This window comes from Pogona vitticeps, chromosome 8 (genome assembly GCF_051106095.1).
Source record: "Pogona vitticeps strain Pit_001003342236 chromosome 8, PviZW2.1, whole genome shotgun sequence".
Lineage (NCBI taxonomy): Eukaryota > Metazoa > Chordata > Lepidosauria > Squamata > Agamidae > Pogona > Pogona vitticeps.
Window position 1 is genome coordinate 23,664,920 of NC_135790.1, and position 19,763 is coordinate 23,684,682.

Here is a 19,763-nt window from a genome sequence, read left to right on the forward strand (position 1 = left end):
TCTCAGTCTGCAAGTCAAACCTAAATTTTGCGGCCAGAGAAGTCTGTAACTCAAAAAGTCTGTAAATCAAGCCGTCTGTAAGTCAAGGGTCCACTGTAGCACCCTTGGGAGGGTTGATCAATGAGTGATACCTTGTAGTTTGCAGGTCCTCTCTCTTTTAGATAGAGGTAACTGTCTCTCCCTTGTGTGTATGGGATACTTAGAGACCCAGCTAGAACCAGTTTTGAGAAGCTGTTGGGCTTCTACTTCAAGCCCAAAGTGTTGCTGTCAACTGTTACATTCAACAGTATTCATCATTTTATATGCATATCCTACCTCCTCTCCATGGCAGAACACAACATATGGAGTTTCTATAGTGGAAATAACAACACTGGTGGTGGGAAACTGGAGGGTTTTTCCCACGTACAGGTAGGGGTGATAAAAATCCAGCATAATGTCTTTGAGTGAGAGGCAACAGCTACCTGAGAATGGGACCTGGAGAACCTACCAAGTGAAAGGGACCGTCTCTCATCCACATACTCATACCTCAACTTGCTTAGGTGAAGCAAAGTGGATGCACCGTGAGCTTCCAAACCACCCCAATTTAGTATGGGGTTTGATGCTAAGGATTCCACTGCAGACTTAGGTCCGAGGGAGCATTCTGGCCAGGTAGGAAGGGAGGCTTTAACCTTCTCTGCTCCATTTCTACCGTGGCCTCTACTGCAGAAAGTGGTGAGAGAACACGCCACAAAGGTAAACGGGGTTCCTCTGCCTTCTACGACCTGTGCAGAAGCACACTTAGCTTTCATCCCCCGGGGCCCATCCTGCTCTGCATGGCAAATAGAGGACCTCAAAGTTCCCAGCACATCCCAGTTCCTTCCTCCAAGGAAACACTTCAGCTGCCTTTCAGGCATCTCGTATTTTTTTTTCCTAGAAGCCACATCTGGTGGAACATTTATCCCCTGCTGTGCTGCTGCTTAAAACCTGATTTCATCTGCATTATATATGTTTGTTTGTGCTCCTTTGTTTTTAAACTATCTTAGAAAGCAAGTGGGAATATAGCGATAAAGCAAAGCGATGCACAGTACATACCAGGGCACAGCGCAAAAACCCACAGGCAAACCCATTTCCACCGAGGGACTATTGAGCCTTCCTCACCCCTTATGGCTCTTCTCTCAAGATTCATTGGTCTGTATCTAAATGGTAGTCCTAACTAGAGTAGACCCACTGATTAAATGGGATTTACAGAACTGCTGATTCACCATTCAGCAGTTGATTTAATGGGTCTATTCTAGCATCCGCAACTGGGGCTAGCAATTGGATTTCGGCTGTAGACTTGCAGAGTTGGAAAGGACTGTGGTGTATAACATTTCACACTAGCAAGAAGCAAATTATCCTAAAAACTCTGTAGAATTACATCAGACATGCAGAAATTCCTCTGAAGCATACAGCATCTCGAGCCCCTGACATTATATACAGAAGCTAAGCGTGTGCGTGCGTGCATGCATGCCTGTGTGCACACGCATGCATGTGTGCACACACACACATGTACACACACACACACACACACACCAGCCTTCCCAACCTTGTTCTTGAACCACAACTCCCAGAAATCCTGGTTGTTGCAGCTAGTGGTGAAGGCTTCTGGGAGTTTTAGTCCAAGAACATCTGGGGACCCAAGGTTGGGACCCACTGCTCTAGACCCATGGTGCAGAGATGGTGGCTACGCTGCTGGTACTGGAATACTACTCATATGACTTCTACCCTTTGGCTATGCAGGTTGGAGACGATGAGTATTGAAGATACTCCCTTACAGAGCTTGGACAAGTGAAGCAGCCATGTTGGTTGAGGCATTCTGGGAGTTGTAATCCAAAGATGACAAACAAAACAAAACAAAAAAACTAAGCTTTGTCACAAACAGGAGTGCCAGAACATGGGGTCTACAGATGGTCTAGCTTGCATTGGATCTTAAAACAGATTAAGCCCATTTACAGAGGATAGCTTGAGCAATAGCTACTATTTTCTCTTTGGTATGTATTCTCCCTTCCACTGTATATCATGGCATCCCTGATCTAACACAAGCTTTTGTAAAAGAGACAGAAGCATCTGAAGGTCATTCACTTAAAAAAGGCAAGAATGTCTTGATCAGGGAGGTGAGCAGCGAAGATGTATTGCAGCGTGAATCACACCCAAGAAATCATAAAATGCATAAGATGCAGAAAGCTAAAACACTTTGGTCATGTGAGAAGAAACAAATGATTAGATTGTTACAGCTGATCATTCAAGATTAAAAAGTCGGGAAAAGAAGTGCAGAAAGGTACGAGCTTTTCAGCTGAAGATGCTCAGAGGATGGTTTAAAAGCCACGCATCCAACACAATGGATTTGATAGCTCATTGTTTACGGCTGTCACATCCAGAATCCGCAAAGCCATTCCACTCCTAGATCTAGTAGACGGACAAGAAGAACAGCTATTATGCAAACCAGGAATACAGAACTTCCATGTTCATTAGCAGTATACCAGACGTGAAACGCAATCAACAGAGGTCCGAGGGTGTTGCTTTCTACCTGCAATAGGATATTTAACTCCATCTGAAGCTTTATATCAATATTCCCCCCAGCTAAGGCCCGCCAAATGATTCTGACTACAACTCCCATCATCCCCAACCAGCATGGCCAAAGGTTGGAACCAAGAGGATTATCATCTGAAACATCTGGAGGGCAGCAGGATGGGAGAAAACAGCTGCATAGACAACAACGTTAAGCTTCCGAAGCTTCTTTCCAAAGAGAACTTGAGCGCTGTTGTTACAGGCAGGCGATTCCTTTGCTGGATGCGTCCATGGACCGCATCAGAAGCCTTTCAGAACATCCCACACTCTCGCCTCCCCGGCCCCTCGTGCTGCACATACCAAGCGTACACAGGCACGCGAGGGGTGAGCAACATGTCTGCACCGGACAGCTGGTGTTCATGCCACCTACAGTGAGAATTTCCTCTTTTACCCAAGGACACCTCCACCTGTCGCCGGCACCGCAGACTCTCTCGGGCGCTCCCCAGCCCTCTGCGTGCAGCACACGCTCCTTGCAACGCTCGCGGAGTACTCTCAGCCGACACCCACGCGCCGAGCTGAGAGTACAACCATCATTCTTCACCCGCTTCTCATGTGCACACTCGGAATGCACGCCTTTACGATGCGCCTGCGCATGCTGCTCCAGACAGAATACATTCAGCATAGCAACTCCATGCCTACCTCTGCTCCTACCTTTCCACTCTGAAAAGCTCTCCCTTCCATCTTTTTACAGGCAGGGCCCCTCCCCCACAACCATCACCTCTTCCTTATTTCCATCCTTCAACTGCTAATGGCCTTACGCGAGAGAAGCTCTCTCTGTAGCATGTATAGAACCTGAAAAACAAGAAGAAGCTGTTCAGTGCCCAAATATGATATCTTGAGGTCTTACTATCTTCTTCCTTTGTTCTTTCCCTGCAGTGGGTCATCTGAGGTTACGGAAACCCACATGTTGTCCCTTTACACTACAGGCTTCGGGTAGCAGAAGAGACTGCCACAACACTTCAAGTAAGCCAGAATTGTGAAGTGGAAACAAGAAAACAAGATCTCCTGTTTCAAATCCTCATTCTCATCTTACTTAATATATACAGTATATCTATAGTGATAGATAGATAGATAGATAGATAGATAGATAGATAGATAGATAGATAGATAGATAGATAGATAGATAGATAGATAGATAGATAGATAGATAGATAGATAGATAGATAGATAGATAGATAGATAGATAGATAGATAGATAGATCACACACACACACACACACACACACACACAGAACTTTTCCACCCAAAGGAAGCCCAAAGTGGCTAGCACCATGCAAAAAACAAAGATCACAACCTCAAAAAGGAAGCCAAACTTTCCCTTTTGGGGTCTCAGCATATGACAAAAAGACCATCCGCAAAAACAGCAACCACACTTCATTTTCTCGCTTGGTTAGCCAACGTACCCAAAGGGTTGGGGAGATGTCATTAAAACGATCAAGTCTACCTAAGAGCCAGACCATACCAAGCAAGGAAGCAGGTGGTCACAGACCCATTCATATAGTAATAGATCAAGACCCCAAGGCTAAAGATGCCAACGCTCCTACTATCATAAAAAAACCCTTCTCTTGTAAAAACTGTCTCCTGCCCTCCATTTTCAGGTCAACAGAAGGGTAGAAAGAGTCCCCATTCATCAGTTTTCTGCCTCATATGAAAGCAGCAACCTTTTCATATCAGAAAGAAACTTGATGGATGGGATTTTAGAGCCCAACTGGGAATGGAGTCACAAAGGGACAGTGACCTGCTTCCTCCAGGCTGGGGGTGATGGTGGGCACACCAGTTTCTGCCGCCCCACCCCCACTCCATAGGCTTGATCATCCAAATGAGCAGCCTACACTGTCAGTTGATCTCCCCAGCATGATAGCCGGGTCATCACAGTGGCAGGGGAGAGAGCAGAGGAATAGATAAATAGCATTGGTAAAGGGTTTTGGGGGGACTACAACTCTCAGAATCCCTCAGCCAGCACTGGCACTGGCCATACTGGTTAGGGGATCCTAGGAATCGCCATCCAACAAGGTAACCTTTCTAAGTGTTGATCCAGCTGAAAGTCACATGATGGATTTTTGTTTTCCACCCGACCCAACAAGGTTGTTGCAAAGGAGGAAAAAAGCAGCAAGGGAAGGGAGACAAGAACATTATATGGGGCCCAAGGAAGGGCAGAGAAAAGCAACATGTTAACATTCATGGCAAACAGTTTTTGGAAGGCAGGTTCATTATACAAGGCAGAAGGCCACAGCCAATCAAAATAGGCAAACCAATAGGGCTTCTGTTGTGGGTGTCCACTTTCTGCATTTCTGAGATATCTATGGAAAGTCAAGACTAGAAGTTGTGATGGGTCAAAGGAGCACTGTTAGTAGAAACAGACAGCAATGTTTTGCAAACAATTCCACAACCCTCAACTGTGGCAGCAAAACTTCTCTGTGTCCCCACCACTGCTGTCCAGTTAACTGTGTCCCTCACCCTAATCTGGCCACAGGGAGCTAATTGGTATGTAGATGAGGCATACACTTCAATAAAGATTGCACCCTTCTTCAACTCGATTGCTGGCAGCAAGGACGCCCATTCAGACGTCCACTGAAATATGAAGGCAGCCAGGCACATCAACAAATCCTTCAGCTAATGCTAGATCTGACCAGTCTCTCTCTGGAGTGCCACCAGTTTGCAAAACCACCAGGGAGGGCAGGAGTCTCGGTCTGTCTGCCCTCCACCACACCCCCTCCTCCAACGTTCAGAGCGAGTGCAACGGAAGGGATTCCACCTCCCTCCTGTGACGTCATTGCAGAGCCCACCCCGACTGGTTACACAGCATTGTGGTGTCTTCACCTTCACTGCACAGGGTTCTGGCATTAACCAGGGAAGGAGCCGCTGAAGGCAAAGAAGGGTCAAGCACAGCAGCCCCAGAATTAGGGGCACGAGACATTGCCTTGGATCAGGCCAGCCTGTTCCTCCTTCTCATCCAACTTCCATGACCGGCTACTTCCTTCCCTCACTGGCTGCCCATGAAAAATGTTCAGCACAAAGGCAATCCTCCTCAGCCAACATGGCCTCTGGGCTGCTGGTTGGGGGGTGATGGGAACGATAATCCAATTTATCTGGAGCACAACCGGGAAAGGTTGGTAGACATACACAGATCACAGTGAGCCAGCTGTGCTGTACATGGGAAGGCTGTATTATGAGTCTGAGGCAGAAAGAGGGTAGGGGGGGGTCTCTTCCATTCACTGCATCCATCCTAACTGGGAACTGGCAGGGACTAGATGTGGGAACCTCTTCACCTGAACTGTGCACTCTGTCTTCCAATGAGCCGCAATTCAATCCTCTCCTTGCAAAGCATTTCGCCTCCAAGGACCCCTTGCTACGAAGCCCCAAGGCCTCCTGTTCAAAGCCCAGACCATCTCAATGTCCTCCGTTGCAGAGCCGGCTCTACCATGAGGTAGAGAGAGGAAGATGCTCCAACAGAGGTTGAGTGTGACAGGCAGGGCAACAAAAAGCTAGTTGTTGTTAGAATTAAGAATAAATATATTGTCATGAAAAGGAGCGATTGTCTTCGACAAGTGCCCAAAAAACTTGGCTGGTCTGGGATGCTTTGCCCCTTGACATGGGCAGGTATGGGAGCACCACTGGATTTCTGCTTCAGACAGCAAAATGCATTGGGGCACCATGGTCCAAGGGGCTACACCCATAGAGAGAGCTTCAGTTGTCAGCTGAGAATCCATCACTGATAATCAGCTGATAACCCTGTGCATGTAAGTGCAGAAACATACACACACATCATTCTCATGATACCGCCTCCTTTTTCAGTTGGTTTATCCATCATCTCAACAACCAAGCCAGGAGACAAGATCCTGTCCCTGAGTTCACACAGGAAGGAACAGCCGGAGTGGAAGAAATCACACACAGATAACAGGTTCCATATCTCACCATGCGGTTCTCTTTCCCCTATTCTTCTAGCAGTTTAGATGACTAATAAAGGTGTGGAGATGCGAAGGGATGCGTTACGAACTTCTCTGGATTTTAAAAAAAGCTGCTTACTCTCCAGTAGAACGAGTCATGAAGTAAGCATGCCAACTTCTCCTCCGTTTTATTGAAAACCTTTGGCTACCATCATCAAAGTCACGGCATACTTTGAGTAGCTATTTATTTAAAAGAGAAAAGTCTCAGTCCCATCTAACTTCCAGAATACAATAATCATTCTTCCAGTACAGAACGTAATGCTTATACTTAGATATATTTTTTAGGAAAATGGGAAGTGACCCCATCATACCAAGGCAAGCCAGTGGTCTATTTAGCTCAGCATTCTCCACTACTCCATAGCAGTGGCTGTCTTTTCTGGTCCTTCCTGGAGATTCCTGCCCTTCCCTGGTGGTCCCCCTTCTAAGTACTAATCAAGCTTAACAACCCCACTTAGCTTCCAAAATCAGGTGAAATCAAATATGTTCGGGATAGTAAGGTTTGGTGGGTCCAGAGTGATTGATATTTCTAGCAGTCGAGCACATGAAACGACGACACGTCAACATTACAAAGTCTAATGAGAGAGGCACGTGTGTGTCTATCGCTCGACAAGGAGCAAAACACGGCTCAAGAGGAATGGGTTCCATGCTGAACACAATACCTATGGGAGAAAAGTTCTCATGGCAGTAACTTTGCATATAGAGGATCCATTAAGGCAGTGGTCCCCAACCTTGGGCCTCCAGATGTTCTTGGACTTCAACTCCCAGGAAATCCTGGCCAGCAGAGGTGGTGGTGAAGGCTTCTGGGAGTTGTCGTCCAAGAACATCTGGAGGCCCAAGGTTGGGGACCACTGCATTAAGGCATCCTTCTACATTTGTGTGATGGGAATTGGCATTCAGACTGAGACTCATGTGGACTAGAAACGGACAAATTGGGAAACACTGCATGAGCAGTGATGTAGTGGAGTTTGGGTCCCCCAGAATGTCCTAGGAATTTCTGAATAGCAGCCATGAGGATATCATCCATCACTCCCCTGAGCTTACCTGCAATCTTCATAGGCCCCGAAGAGAGAAATTAGTTCTTCCAGGAGCAATATATAATTACACACTACCCATTTCCCAATGTAGGGTGTTGGAGGGTGGTTTGGTCTTCATGGAAAATTAAGAGCCATTTGCTTAACAAAACACCTGCTCCTGGTCAAAGGGAAAAAATGGCTAGATATAACTGCTAGAGAAAAAATGCTTGTTGATACAAACTAATCCAGTTGCCTATGTTTTTAAATTCTATTTGCAAGGGGCAGCTGTAGGGACCATCATGATGGGCACCTGCACTTCAATATATATATATGTGTAACTAATAAACCAAAGGATAAGTATCTAGCAGAGTAGGAGGTCATGCAGCGGTTGTTCAGCAACCCTGCAATACTCAGGGTAACAGATCAGCAAGAACAGCTGGCATGCTTCACATGCAGAAAGTGACGGGTTCTGTCCACAGCACCCACATCTGTAGTCCAAGGGCTCTGGTCATAGCTGATGGGAATTTGCTCCAGTATAGAACCTGAAAAGTCACTGCCACTCCGAATTAACTATACACAGTGGGTAAGCTGGCTGAAATGGTCAAATGCAGCTTCCTATATAACTAATGCAGAGAGGATCTTAGGATGGAAATGTGCCCTGCATGGATCTACCACTGAATTCCCCCAGCCTGGTATTGTCTGTAGTACGTCTGACTAGGAAACTCTCTCCAAGATCTGCTACCAAACTCTTTTAACTGGTAATGTCAGGACCTGAACACAGGACCTTCCACATGCAAAGCATGTGCTCTGCTCAGCATTGATGCCCCTCCCTCTATTTTCAGACAGCTGTGTGATCAGTTGCCCCCCCCTCTCTCTCTCTCTCTCTCTCACACACACACACACACACACACACACACACAAACCCCTGTTGAGGGGAAAAAACCTGGGGAAAGCAGCTCCAAGCAAGGGCCTCCTTAGCAGCTAAGCCTTACATCACAATGACCAGGTTTGGTGGAACTGCAGCCCTCCAGATATTCCTAGACTACAACTACCATTATCCCTGGCCACAGGTCATGCTGACTGGGGCTAATGGGAAATGCAGCCCAACCACATCTGCTGGATCACTGATCTGAGATCAAAACGATCTACTAATTGCAATAATGCAAGGAGTGGGAATGGGCAGGAACACATTTTTGAATTTTGTTTGTTACTCTAAAAGACAAATTTGCTCTTCTCATTAAAAAAACACTAATGCATCTGGCAGAAATCCCATCCTACTTTTCCTAACCCCCCCCCCACTCGATTCTCACCTCCTTCAACTGCAGACCTGTAATGCAGCTGCAGTGACACTAGCTCTGGCGGGAAGATTCCCACTCGCTACACTTCAGTCTAAGGAGCTTAGCAACCAGAAAAATAAACGACAGTGTAGAAATGCAATTATACTAATGGAATGTGAACATTGTTGCGGGAAATTCATTCCAAGAGCCATATACACTAATCCTAAAAATGTATGCCTGACGCCATCACTAAAGCTCAGCCATGCTTTGCTAAAAATCATTCTAAGGAAATCCATTCCCGGGAGATAAAAAAGAGGAAACCTGCCAAGGAGCTCTTGGTGCAAAGCCACGTGGAATCTATAGTAGATCAGTGGGCAACCATACCTGATCGCCTGTGGTGAATCAGAATCACTCCCAAGTGACCAAGCAGGCAAGTTCCAACGAACTGGAAGCAACCTTGTGTCCCAGTTTCCAAGCAAAGACATGGCACAGTTCACATGTATGTGCGAGCAAGTTTTTTTTGGGGGGGGGGATAAAATTCACGTAAACCAGGCAGGAATCTCCTAAACTGCAGCCTTTCTGTGCTTCTTGACAGCAAAACGCTCTCTCTTCTAAACTTCCTGAAAGAAAAATCTCCAACCCCTCGGAGATCCTGGTGGCATGAAAATGCCTCATACGCAGAGGAAGGCAATGCCTTCTGTCAGCGAATGTTCTAAAGACTTCAGGGTTTTTGCTTGCTTGCCCTTCGGGAGGTCATTTTCCAAAATGATTAGCATTTTCATAAGATGGCAGCGGGCACTTCGGGCTTCCCCTCGCTTTCCCTGCGCCATCCTGACACGGGATTCTTCTTTCGAAAAGCCTTCCTTTGCCAGAGAGGCTGTTCAGAGCCAGGCCGGCACTTAAACCATCACCAAATGCAGGGGCAAAGGTGGGACATTCCGTCCCCATTCCGTGAAGCCCAAGGCATCGCTGTGAAGGATTTCCCAGCCACCTACCCACCCCATTTTCCACTGCAAGAGCAAGAAACGTCTCTTTTATCAGAAACTGCATCACGACGTAATCAGAATTGCCTCACAAAGATCCCACCCACCTCTCCAAAGGAAACCCAATCTGGAACTTCCTAAGAGAAGCCGGAATCTCTCCTTCACACCCACAGGAAAAAACCCAGCGAAAACGCTCCGAGTTGCTATTTAACAAGCCCTGCTTGGATTTCGGCAAACCAGGTGGGATTTGTTGGTGATTAACCGCGGGAACCAGAAATGTCCTTTTTCTTTTTTTAACACTCCAACCCACACATCTCAGAATCCTCGCTTTGCCCCGGAGAGAGAATATACTGGGCAGAATATACTAACGTAAGAATATGAGTGGCAAAAATTCACATTCATGTAGGATTGAGCTGGGATCTCAAACCTTCACAAACACACACACCAGTCATACAGAGAGTTTTCTACAGCATGGTTTTAAAAGACAGCTTACTTTTTAAAATAATCAGCCAGGTCGTAGGTATCATCAGAACAGTATCACAGATGCTACTGGCACAGCCACCGTAGGTGAGCGCGGCGCGAGTTGCGCACTCCAGTAAAACCGGCTTGGCCAAGCAACTTCAGCATGGACCCCCCATCTGCCTAGCTCAGGACACCCCCCCCCCCTCGTGGACTGGGGATGGCGCGCAGGGGCTGGCCGGACGCATCTCCTCCCGGGATCCTGCAACAGCTCCGGCGGGAGGCATGGCATAAACCAGAGGCAGCCAAAGAAGGGGGTCGAGGCGCCGAGGGCAGGAAAAGGTGCACAGCATCGCAGGGAAAGTCTGCAGAAGGACTTCTCCAAGTCCCCTGCCCTCGCCGCGCCGCAGCCTCGTTCTTGGAAAGGGGCTTTTCGTCCCGCAAAGCACCTCGCTTTTTTTCCCCCTCCACACGCAGGAAAAAAACAGGCGGCGTCGGGAAAATCCCCTGCCATGGCTTGGGGAGTTGGGGGGGGGGCTCCCTCTGGGAAGCGCGCGGCGTTTTAATCCGAAGATCTATAGTGTGAAGTTTGGGGGCTGTTGGAGGGTTTTTTTTCCCCACCCTCTCTCTCCAACAGCTTTGGAGAAAACTGCCTTCCACTAAGAGTGTGTGGGGGGGGATAGGATCGCGGGCAGAGAAGGGGCGAGATTTGGGGGGGGGGGAGCCTGGAAGGGCTGTCCTGATCCCAAGCCGGGGGGGAGTGCAAGGAGCGAGAGAGAGAGAGAGAAAGAGAGCGAAAGAAAGAGAGAGAGAGAGAGAGCGCGCAAGAGCGCACGATGCACTTCAACTCACCTTGAGCGGCGGCCAGTCCTCGGGCGCTGCCGATCACACTTGCGATGAAAGTGGCCACATACCAAATCATAGTACACTAGCGCCCGACGCCCCGGAGCCTCATCCTAGCTGCCCCGCGCCCTTCCCGCCGCCGGAGCCCTTCTCATCGCCGAGCCCTCGCCTTCCCCTGCCCAGCCCTGCCTCGCCGCGCCCGGGGCGAGTGCCAACGGGGGCCCCTCGATCGCTCGCTCCCTCCCTGCCTGCCGGCCGGCCTCTCTCTCTCTCTCGCCCGGCTCGCCGCTTCTTCCTTCTCATGCCCGCCGCAGCCCGCCGTGGGGCTGCCTCCATCCCGCCACCGGCGACCCCGCGGCCGGCGCGGCCGCCGCCTCCATCCCGCCTGCCTCGCCCGGCGCCTGCCCGCCGCCTCGCCCGGACATGCAGCGGCGGCGGCGGCGACGCGCCCGGCCCCTGCGCCGCTCGCGGGAAAGGGCACGGCCGGCGCGGCCAGGCAGAGGCAGGCGGGCAGGCGGGCGAGCGAGCCAGGGAGGGAGGGAGCGGACGAGCCGCTGCGCGACCGGGCGTGCGCTCCAGCCAGCCAGCCAAGCCAGCGCGAGCGAAGCAGCCGCGGACGGAGCGCCAGCCCTGCCAAAGCCCCTCTCCTCCGGCGCGCAGCCTAGCCTGGGCCATTTGAGCCTCCCCGGCGACGCCTCCGCCGGCCTCCCATTGGGTCTCCGGGAAAAAAAGGAGAGCCGCCATTGGCTCCTGGCCGCTGATCCCGCGCGCGGAGGGGGGGGGCAGCCGGGAGAGGGGGGGCAGAGAGGTGCCCGCCCCCCCTCCCCTCCTCCCTCCTGCCAAGGTGGGTTGTCGCGTGCAAGGCACAGAGCCGCAGAATCATGCGCAATGCCGGGGCGCAGGAATGGGGTCCCCCCCAACACACACACACACACACACACACACACACACACGCAAGCACACACCCCTCTGTCGCTCCTTCTCCCTTCCCCTCCCGCCCCACCCTCGCCTTTTCCCCTCCCTCTCTCCCTCCCTCTTTGCTCCCACTGCCTGGCCAGGATCTCCGCACGGAGGGATGCTCCTGGACCACGGGGACGAGACTAAGAGAGGATGCAGGCAGGAAGAGAGGAAGAGCGAGGGAGATGGGTTGCAGAGCCTTCGCCCCCGGGAGATCTCCGCAGAGCTGCTCAGCGCAGCGGGTGCGGAGGAAAAAAGGGAGGGGACCGAGAGCCAGAGAGGTGATGCCCTTTGCAGGAGCGGCGAAACACTGCCTCTCGACTTCACCCGCCCAGGACTCCGGGCTCGCGTGGGATAAGTGAGCCCGTCGGGGCTCTTTCCCCACCCTGGTGGCATTGCTGCTGACCTCCCTCCTTCCCCTGCCGCCCACGACGGCGAGGAGAGCGAGGCATGGGTGAGCGGCGTTGCTGCAGAAGCCAGAAGCCCCCCCCCCCCCGGCTGTTATTCACAGGGGCGGGCGAGCGGGTGGGGAGGGGCACAAGGATGCTGAGGGAAGACGGCCTTTCTCAGCTTCTGGGTTGAGTTTTACGGGGCGGTGTGCGACCCCTTTCCTTGCAAAGGTGATCTTTCTCTTGGTCTGGGGCAGAAGCCTATTGAATCCAGGGCATGCAGATGGAAGCTCCGGGGCTTGGGAGGTGGCAGAACGGGGGATGACGTCATCTGCCCCCCTGCCTTAGGCTTGGCTTGTTCTGCCTGAGCTCAACTGCAGTCCTTACTGCAGGTGAAGCTGAAGCTGGATGGGAACAGCAGCTGGGGATGAACATCCTGGGCACTAGTCGGTTTCTGTTGCAAAGCAGGTGGCTCCATTTTCATTGAGCCATTCAGAGCCGATAGATTGACAAAAGACCTACCCCAGGCCAAATGGCTCCTTCTGGTTGATTATTGATTCATACAATTTCTGACCTTCCAGTGAGCTCAAAGGGGTGCGTTTGGTCTTCTCCCCACATCCCACTTTATCTCCACTGCCATAGGTCTCATTGGGGGAAAGTGGCTGGCCCACTGTCACCCTCTGACTGTCATGGTTCAATGGGGGAGGGGGCTGAATCCTAGATCTCTCAGGACCCTGCCCCACACTGCAATCACCGAGCCCGCACTGCCTCCACAGGTCTGCCTGCACTTTTCTGGACTCCCTTTGCATGCCTGGGTTATGGGGAGGGTCATTCCAAGCACCAGCCCTTTTGAAAAGTGTTGAGGTACCACTGCTGATAGGCACCTTTGCTTGTGGTTGAGACACCATTAACCCTTCTACCAGAGGCACCCCAAAATCAAAGCTCTTGGGCCACCCCAACATCAGGATGCAGGCTAACGTATGGGGTCCTCCCTTTGGCCAACTCTCTTCCTCGGTTCTCCTACAGTGTTCTTGGGAAAGAATTTAGTTTTAGATTAATCAAGTGGGTGTGTTTCCAAGTTCCAGGAGCCCAGAATAGGAGGGAAACACAATATAGAAGATAGTGTCACCAACAGTTCGTATCTCACGTATCCTTTCAAGATGATACTGGAGCATCTGAACAACCTCTTGATTCCCAAAAATCAAGTGGGGAGGGAGCTAAAAAACCCTGCAGGCTCTTATAAGTTGCAGACCCCTGATTTAGAATGCGCAGCTGCCCAACTCCTAAGCCATTAATAGTTACAGAGAAGAGGACATTTTAGCAGTAGAAACTTTTCCCACCAGTGCATAACACCTTTGTAAGTAAGTCTTCATTTGCAAAAGGAAAGTGCAGAGTCACACCATTTCCCCCCCACTCTCTCTTTCCATTCAAGGAGTTCCAAGGTGAATGGTATCCAAGATGAAGTGAAGAGCATTCTACCGATGGACAATGGTTGCCTTCCCCCTACCAAGTTTTGTTGGCAAAGAAAGGTTATCATGATAAAGACAGACCGTTAGGCCTGGAAGAGAATCTCCACTTAGATGAGATGACCACATTTTTTTTAATCCACTGGTTTCTGTATTTTGCAGCTATCCACTGCTTCCTTCAGTCAAAACAATTAGAAGTCTGGATGGCTTATTCTGAGGGTTGAATGGAAACACAAGAAGCTGCCTTATGTGGAGTCAGACATGTATTCCGTCTAGACTAGTATCATTGATACTAAATGCCAAGTAACTCTCGAAATTTTCACAGAGGATTCTTACCTGGAGATCTCTAGTATCCACTGCCTGATCTCTCATCCAGTTATTCTCCAGCCCAGACTCTGCTTAGCTTCTGAAAAAGCAAATGAGATCAATGTATTCAAGGTGGAATGGTGATAGGTCTTGTTTGTGCAACTAATGGAAGTCATGAGATCTGTAGTGGGGGGTTTGTAGCTGTTGTTCCAGAAATGCATCTGATTATGTTCATTTCTCCACGGTTGGGTTCAATAGTAAGTCAGTGGTTCCCAACCTTGAATCCCCAGATGTTCTTCAAGTAAAACCCTCAGAAATCCTGGCCAGCACATCTAGTCATGACGACTTCTGAGAGTTTTAGTCCAGGAATATTGGGGGGGGGAGGCTGGAAATCACTGTTTTATACCTCACATGACCGCCACTCTCTTCCAATGTGATCACCCACATGTGTGTTTCATAGTGTGACTTATACACCAATGTTTACAAGCCAACCTAGTGCTTATCCAAAGTGTTATGTATGGACCACAAATCTAACTGGGATGGGAAACTGACATCTGGCTGAGGCTAGATGGCCCATCTTTGAGGGGCACTTTATCTACAGAATTCATAAATTGATTAGTTGGATGAGATAACCTCTTAGGATTAACTCCATAATTCTCTGTTCTGTGCACGTAACAGAAACTTTAGAAGGCAGCCATAATCTGTTAATGTGACAAATAAAAAGTATGAGTTATTAGTGGGAGAGCACACCTGTTGTATAGATGTCGGTCAGCGTCATTCCTTGGTGCCTGAATTCCATCTTCAGTTCCTGGCATTAAATTGAACTCACAGCATGTGGCAGGAGACCCCCTCCTCTGCCTGGGATCAGGAAGGGCTGCTGATGGTCAGAGCAGGTAATAGAGGAACAGATGACCAGTTCGAGATACAGCAGCTTCCTATGCTCCTGCAAATGTAGCAGACTGATTTTTGCACAAACGCTGAATTTAATTGGGTGCAAAAGAGGCATACAAAAAGGTCCTGAATCAAATGCTTGCTCATTACTCCAGAACACATACATTATTTCCCAAGGATGTGCACTGGCCTGCCGACCCAGTCCTTATTCAAATAAATGGGAATAGATTAGTGCCTGTTCTGACTTGCACTGATTTGGAGGCACTATGATCTGATCTCTTTCCAAGTCCGTGCAGGCATTGGTGTGTTTCCAGAAGAATCCCATTCCTGCAAATGGGGAAATGCAAATATCAAGGTCATAGACTGAATGAATGGGCCAAAAAGGGGGACCTGTAGAGGGCAACAGAAAGCATCTTGAACCTGTTCTTCCTTCATATCAACTGGAGATTTTCTCAGATTCCTTCCCTCTGTGCCAACTATACAAAATCCCACCTATCTTGATGCAGTTTTTAGACCCCCAAGGAAAGCTGTTTTTGACCCTGGAGGGGCATGTAGTGGCTGGCAGGATAGAAAAGAAAAGTCAGTGTACTCCTTCCCCCCCCCCCACTGCAGTCCTGATGGAAACTCCTCCCCCACCTCCCAGTGACTTTCACTCTTTCCTAATTTTAAAAACAACAACAACAACTGGCGTGGTTCCTAATGATGCCTTTCTAGAGAGCTAGGTCCATTTTGGCCCCTGGAAAGGACTGAAGGAAAGGGGGCGCTTAAAATGCAAAGCACTTTCAGAGGTTAAACTGTAATAATTTAGCTTTTCTGCATCTGTGTCAATCTGCCTCTTGCCACCAAAGGCATTTCAAATTAATTAAAAGAGCTACTTAGTACACAAGAAGCAACCAAGCTTCTGTGATGTCGGCGGAGGTCCATGATAAAAAGCTTAAGGGGGCCTGTGAATCTTTGGTGTTCAGATAAGTGAAATCCTATGGTGAGAACTGTTGGTTTCTGTGGCCTGAATCAAGGCAGATTTTAAGGCAGCGAGGGGTGGCCAGCAATGGCGCTGGCCATGAGAGCCATTGGGCTAGCTCTTGACGAGCCTTTCTCTCGTCTACAGCACGGACGGGCAGCACCGTATGGTCAGAATTCTTTCAACTCATATACATATCTGAGTGTGTGACAGAATGTGTTGGTTTGATGTGTGATAATAATACTTGCCATATTTTTCCGTGTATAAGACTATACTTTTGTCTAAAATCTTTAGACTAAAAATTGAGGGTCTTCTTATACACGGAAGTAAGATGAGGCGAGAACAAAAACAAGTGGAGGGGAAAGCAGGGATCGAAGTGATCTTGCAGGGTTTTGATCCCTGCTTTCCCCTCCACTTGCTAAGCCCCACTTAGATTTCTTAATTTTGGGTTAGAAAATTGGGGGGGGTGTCTTATACATGGGGGCGTCTTCTACACAGAAAAATAGGATACTTACCACCTGACAGAGCTTGCTAAATAACTTGCAGTGATATCAAATGGTTTGACTTATTCTGCCAGTGGTGGGAGAGACTGTAATTTTTTTATTGCATCTTCTATAACCTGTCAGCCAGCACATGCTGGCTGGTGGATTTTGGACATGGTAGTCCATGGGGTGGTTTTTCCAGACTCTAGTTGTAACATTTAATGGTATGTGATGTTTAACACCTCCACAGCATCCCTACAAACAACTACTCATTTTATTTTTAGCCTTTTAATATATATATGCTAATTTGAACAAATTTTGTATTCAGAATTGAGTCATAAACACTGGTCAATGGACCAAACATTGAATTTCTACAAGTACCAAGTTTCAGCTCTAGCTGAGTGTGAAATAACATTTTGCAGCTGGCTGCAGGCAAATGTCATGGAGAGGTATAGAAAGATATTTATTGCATATTCATGCAGTGGTTGTGTAACTGTACCACTTCTGGCTTTTTAATTGTCACATTTCCTGCTGTTAGTTTAGTAAGTTTCTGAGCAGCTCCAGACACAATCACATGGAAGGGTGACATGCCCATAGAGAGATAAAGATAGCCTGTCTGTGTAGGTGTGTATGTCGCTGTGTATTCGACCAATGAGTTGGACACAGATGACCATTATCAGATTTAAGCACATGGATATGACTCAAGCAAGCTGCACACACAAATTTGACCCCAGGGTCATGAAATTATAAATGTAATAAATAAAATATACTGAAGTTGAACGAATAAAGGCTTATTTGTTTGTTTGTTTGTTTGTTTGTTTATACCCCACCTATCTAGTCATTTCAACCACTCTAGGTGGCTTACAACATAAAGGATAACAAGTTCAAGAAAAATTTATAACAATTAATTAATTAAATGATTCTGCAAGATGGGAAAAATACAAAATAAATCAAATAAAGAGAAAAATAATAAAAAAGGAAAGAGGACAGGAATTAACTGGAAGGGAAGGCCTGCCTATACATCCATGTTTCTAGCTGGTTCTTAAAAGGTTGCTAAAGAGGGTGTCCCTCATATGAGGTGCCACGAGTTCTGTTTAGTTTAAATTGCCACAATTATCAGTTACCTAGAAGCAGAAAAGCTGCATGCCTTCACTCTCACATATAGTCACTTTGCATATATAGAGGAAACTAGCATGTGAGGAAATATTTGTATCTCTTCTCAATTCAACAGTCAAAAAGACTGGAGATTCCAAATGGCAGACATTGCTTTGTTAAGACCAATTCCATATGCTATGATACATTTTATTATTACGGCATCGAGCCATACAAAAGTGAATACATAACTTCATAGACAAGCATGTACTACAAAGTCATACAAGAGGTAAAACTAAAGGATAAAAAAAGGATAAAAAGCTAAAAGGATAAAAGGTAAAACTGCTAAAAGATAAAAGGTAAACCGTTGAGGAGAGTGGCATATATAGTCATACAAAAGGTAAAATGTCTAAAAACAGCTAAGAATGTCTAAAGCAGCAAATATAGCGATGTATGGCCAAGGTCTAAGGGTTGAGCTATCTAGTCTGTCTGCTGTAGCATGCCACCCAAAATTTCGCTACCAGTTCTGTGATAGTCCGATCTTGGTCGGTTAGCAATTGATTACAGTGGTCTGAATCCAATTGGCTTGGCATATCTTTTAAAAGTGGTGTAATATATTTTTCTCGGATCTTATTATGTCTGTCACACCTAAGCATCATGTGCTCGATAGATTCTATCTCTCCGGAGCCACAGGGACAGAATCTCTGTTCCCTCGGGGTTTTCTTAAATCTGCCTTCCAGCACTGCAGAGGGGAAAGCCTCGCATCTAGCCAGAGTAAAGGCTTTCCTAAATTTATACGTTTCCAATTCCACAGTAGCATGCTGGCTTTAAAGTTCTCCAGAACTCTCAATCCAGCTATGTGTTGAAATGAAATAAGGTGTGTGTGTGTGGGGGGGGGGGGAAGCAAGCATGTTCATAAATTTGGCTAGATATTTAAGTCCTGCTAGACAAAAGTGGCCTGGCGTGCTCTGGTCCATGGGGTCACGAAGAGTCGGACACGACTAAACGACTAAACGAAACAAGACAAAAGTGGAGAAAGCAAGCTTGATGAGGCATTGATAGGTATGAGGGTTTCACATTACAGGAGCGATGTCAGTAGGAGAGAAAATGTAGAGCCTGCATTGCTGAAAACTCAAAGCTGCTGATAATTCAGAGATAGCTCCTAGCGTCAACGCTAATGCATACAGGCTCTGTTTGGGGAAAACAACACGGTGGCCAGAATAAGGGTCTCTGGAAGACACGGTAAGGCCAAGGAAGGACCGGGGTTTCCTCTTCGTTTCTCAGCTCTGCTCCCTCTCAACAACTTCTTTCCCTATGTCATTCACTGTTTAGGAATGACTAACTCTCACAGCTGCCTTGAGGGAGGAAACTATTTTTGATCCTTTGGCACCAGCCGGAACGGTCCACCGGTGTGCATGGTTCTTCGTGGGGTGGGGGGTTTGGCAACACTGTGCCATCTCCTGCGGAGTGGGTCCATTAAATCGTATTACTTCCCCCACCCGTTAACACATTTCCTAACATGTTGTCTTCATAGTCATCAATCCCACTAATAGACTCGCACAACATGCGCGGCACCAGACAGTAACAATTGTCTGTCGTGTCTTATTAACCTCCCAGGAGGATGCTTCAGTCTTACCTTGTCAATTATTTCCTGAACAGAGCCTTCACTTATGTCACCCTACTGCCTTCTCTCTCTCTCTCTCTCTCTCTGTTTTCAGTTTCTTCTGGCTGGCTTGAGCAGCCTACGATGAAATACTTCCTAGAGTCAAATTTCTAGGGATGCTTTTGACATCGATCTTGGGGCTGATCCCATGTGACAGATGCCCACAACTCAGTGTTTCAAACAGTATTGGACAAATGATGATTGGGCATACAAAGAAGCTGTTTCAGATGGAAGGTCCACCCAAGCATGGAGTCCCTCGTCATGGAAGGCCTTCTCCACAGCTGAACTCCTCCAAGTTCACCATGGTTAGATGCATGCTGAGGGCTTCACACCCCAGCAGTGTTCCCTGGACTTAGTTCTTTTCTTTGCCACTGCAACTTGAGTATCTTTCACCAGTGCAGTGTGAGCTGTCTGTTGCAACCTGTCTGTTGCTTATGCTCATTCAGTG

General features: G+C 48.0%; 1 protein-coding gene and 1 long non-coding RNA gene across 5 annotated transcripts in view; one reads left to right on the forward strand and one right to left on the reverse strand.

Annotated features, from left to right (window-relative positions):
- Window positions 1-11,648, reverse strand: part of IGSF9B (immunoglobulin superfamily member 9B) — a 103,478-nt gene extending 91,830 nt beyond the window's left edge. For all 4 annotated transcript variants that reach the window (XM_072979141.2, XM_078379838.1, XM_078379840.1 and 1 more), the window contains exon 1: window positions 11,118-11,648. In XM_072979141.2, the coding sequence (XP_072835242.2) occupies window positions 11,118-11,187 (70 nt within the window). In that variant the 5' untranslated portion in view covers window positions 11,188-11,648. The remainder of the gene's footprint in view (window positions 1-11,117) is intronic.
- A 779-nt stretch (window positions 11,649-12,427) lies between these two features.
- LOC144584216 (uncharacterized) lies at window positions 12,428-17,348 on the forward strand. The gene is made up of 2 exons (XR_013538329.1): window positions 12,428-12,519; window positions 13,887-17,348. It is a non-coding gene; the product is annotated as an uncharacterized LOC144584216 (long non-coding RNA).
- The last annotated feature ends 2,415 nt before the right edge of the window (window positions 17,349-19,763 follow it).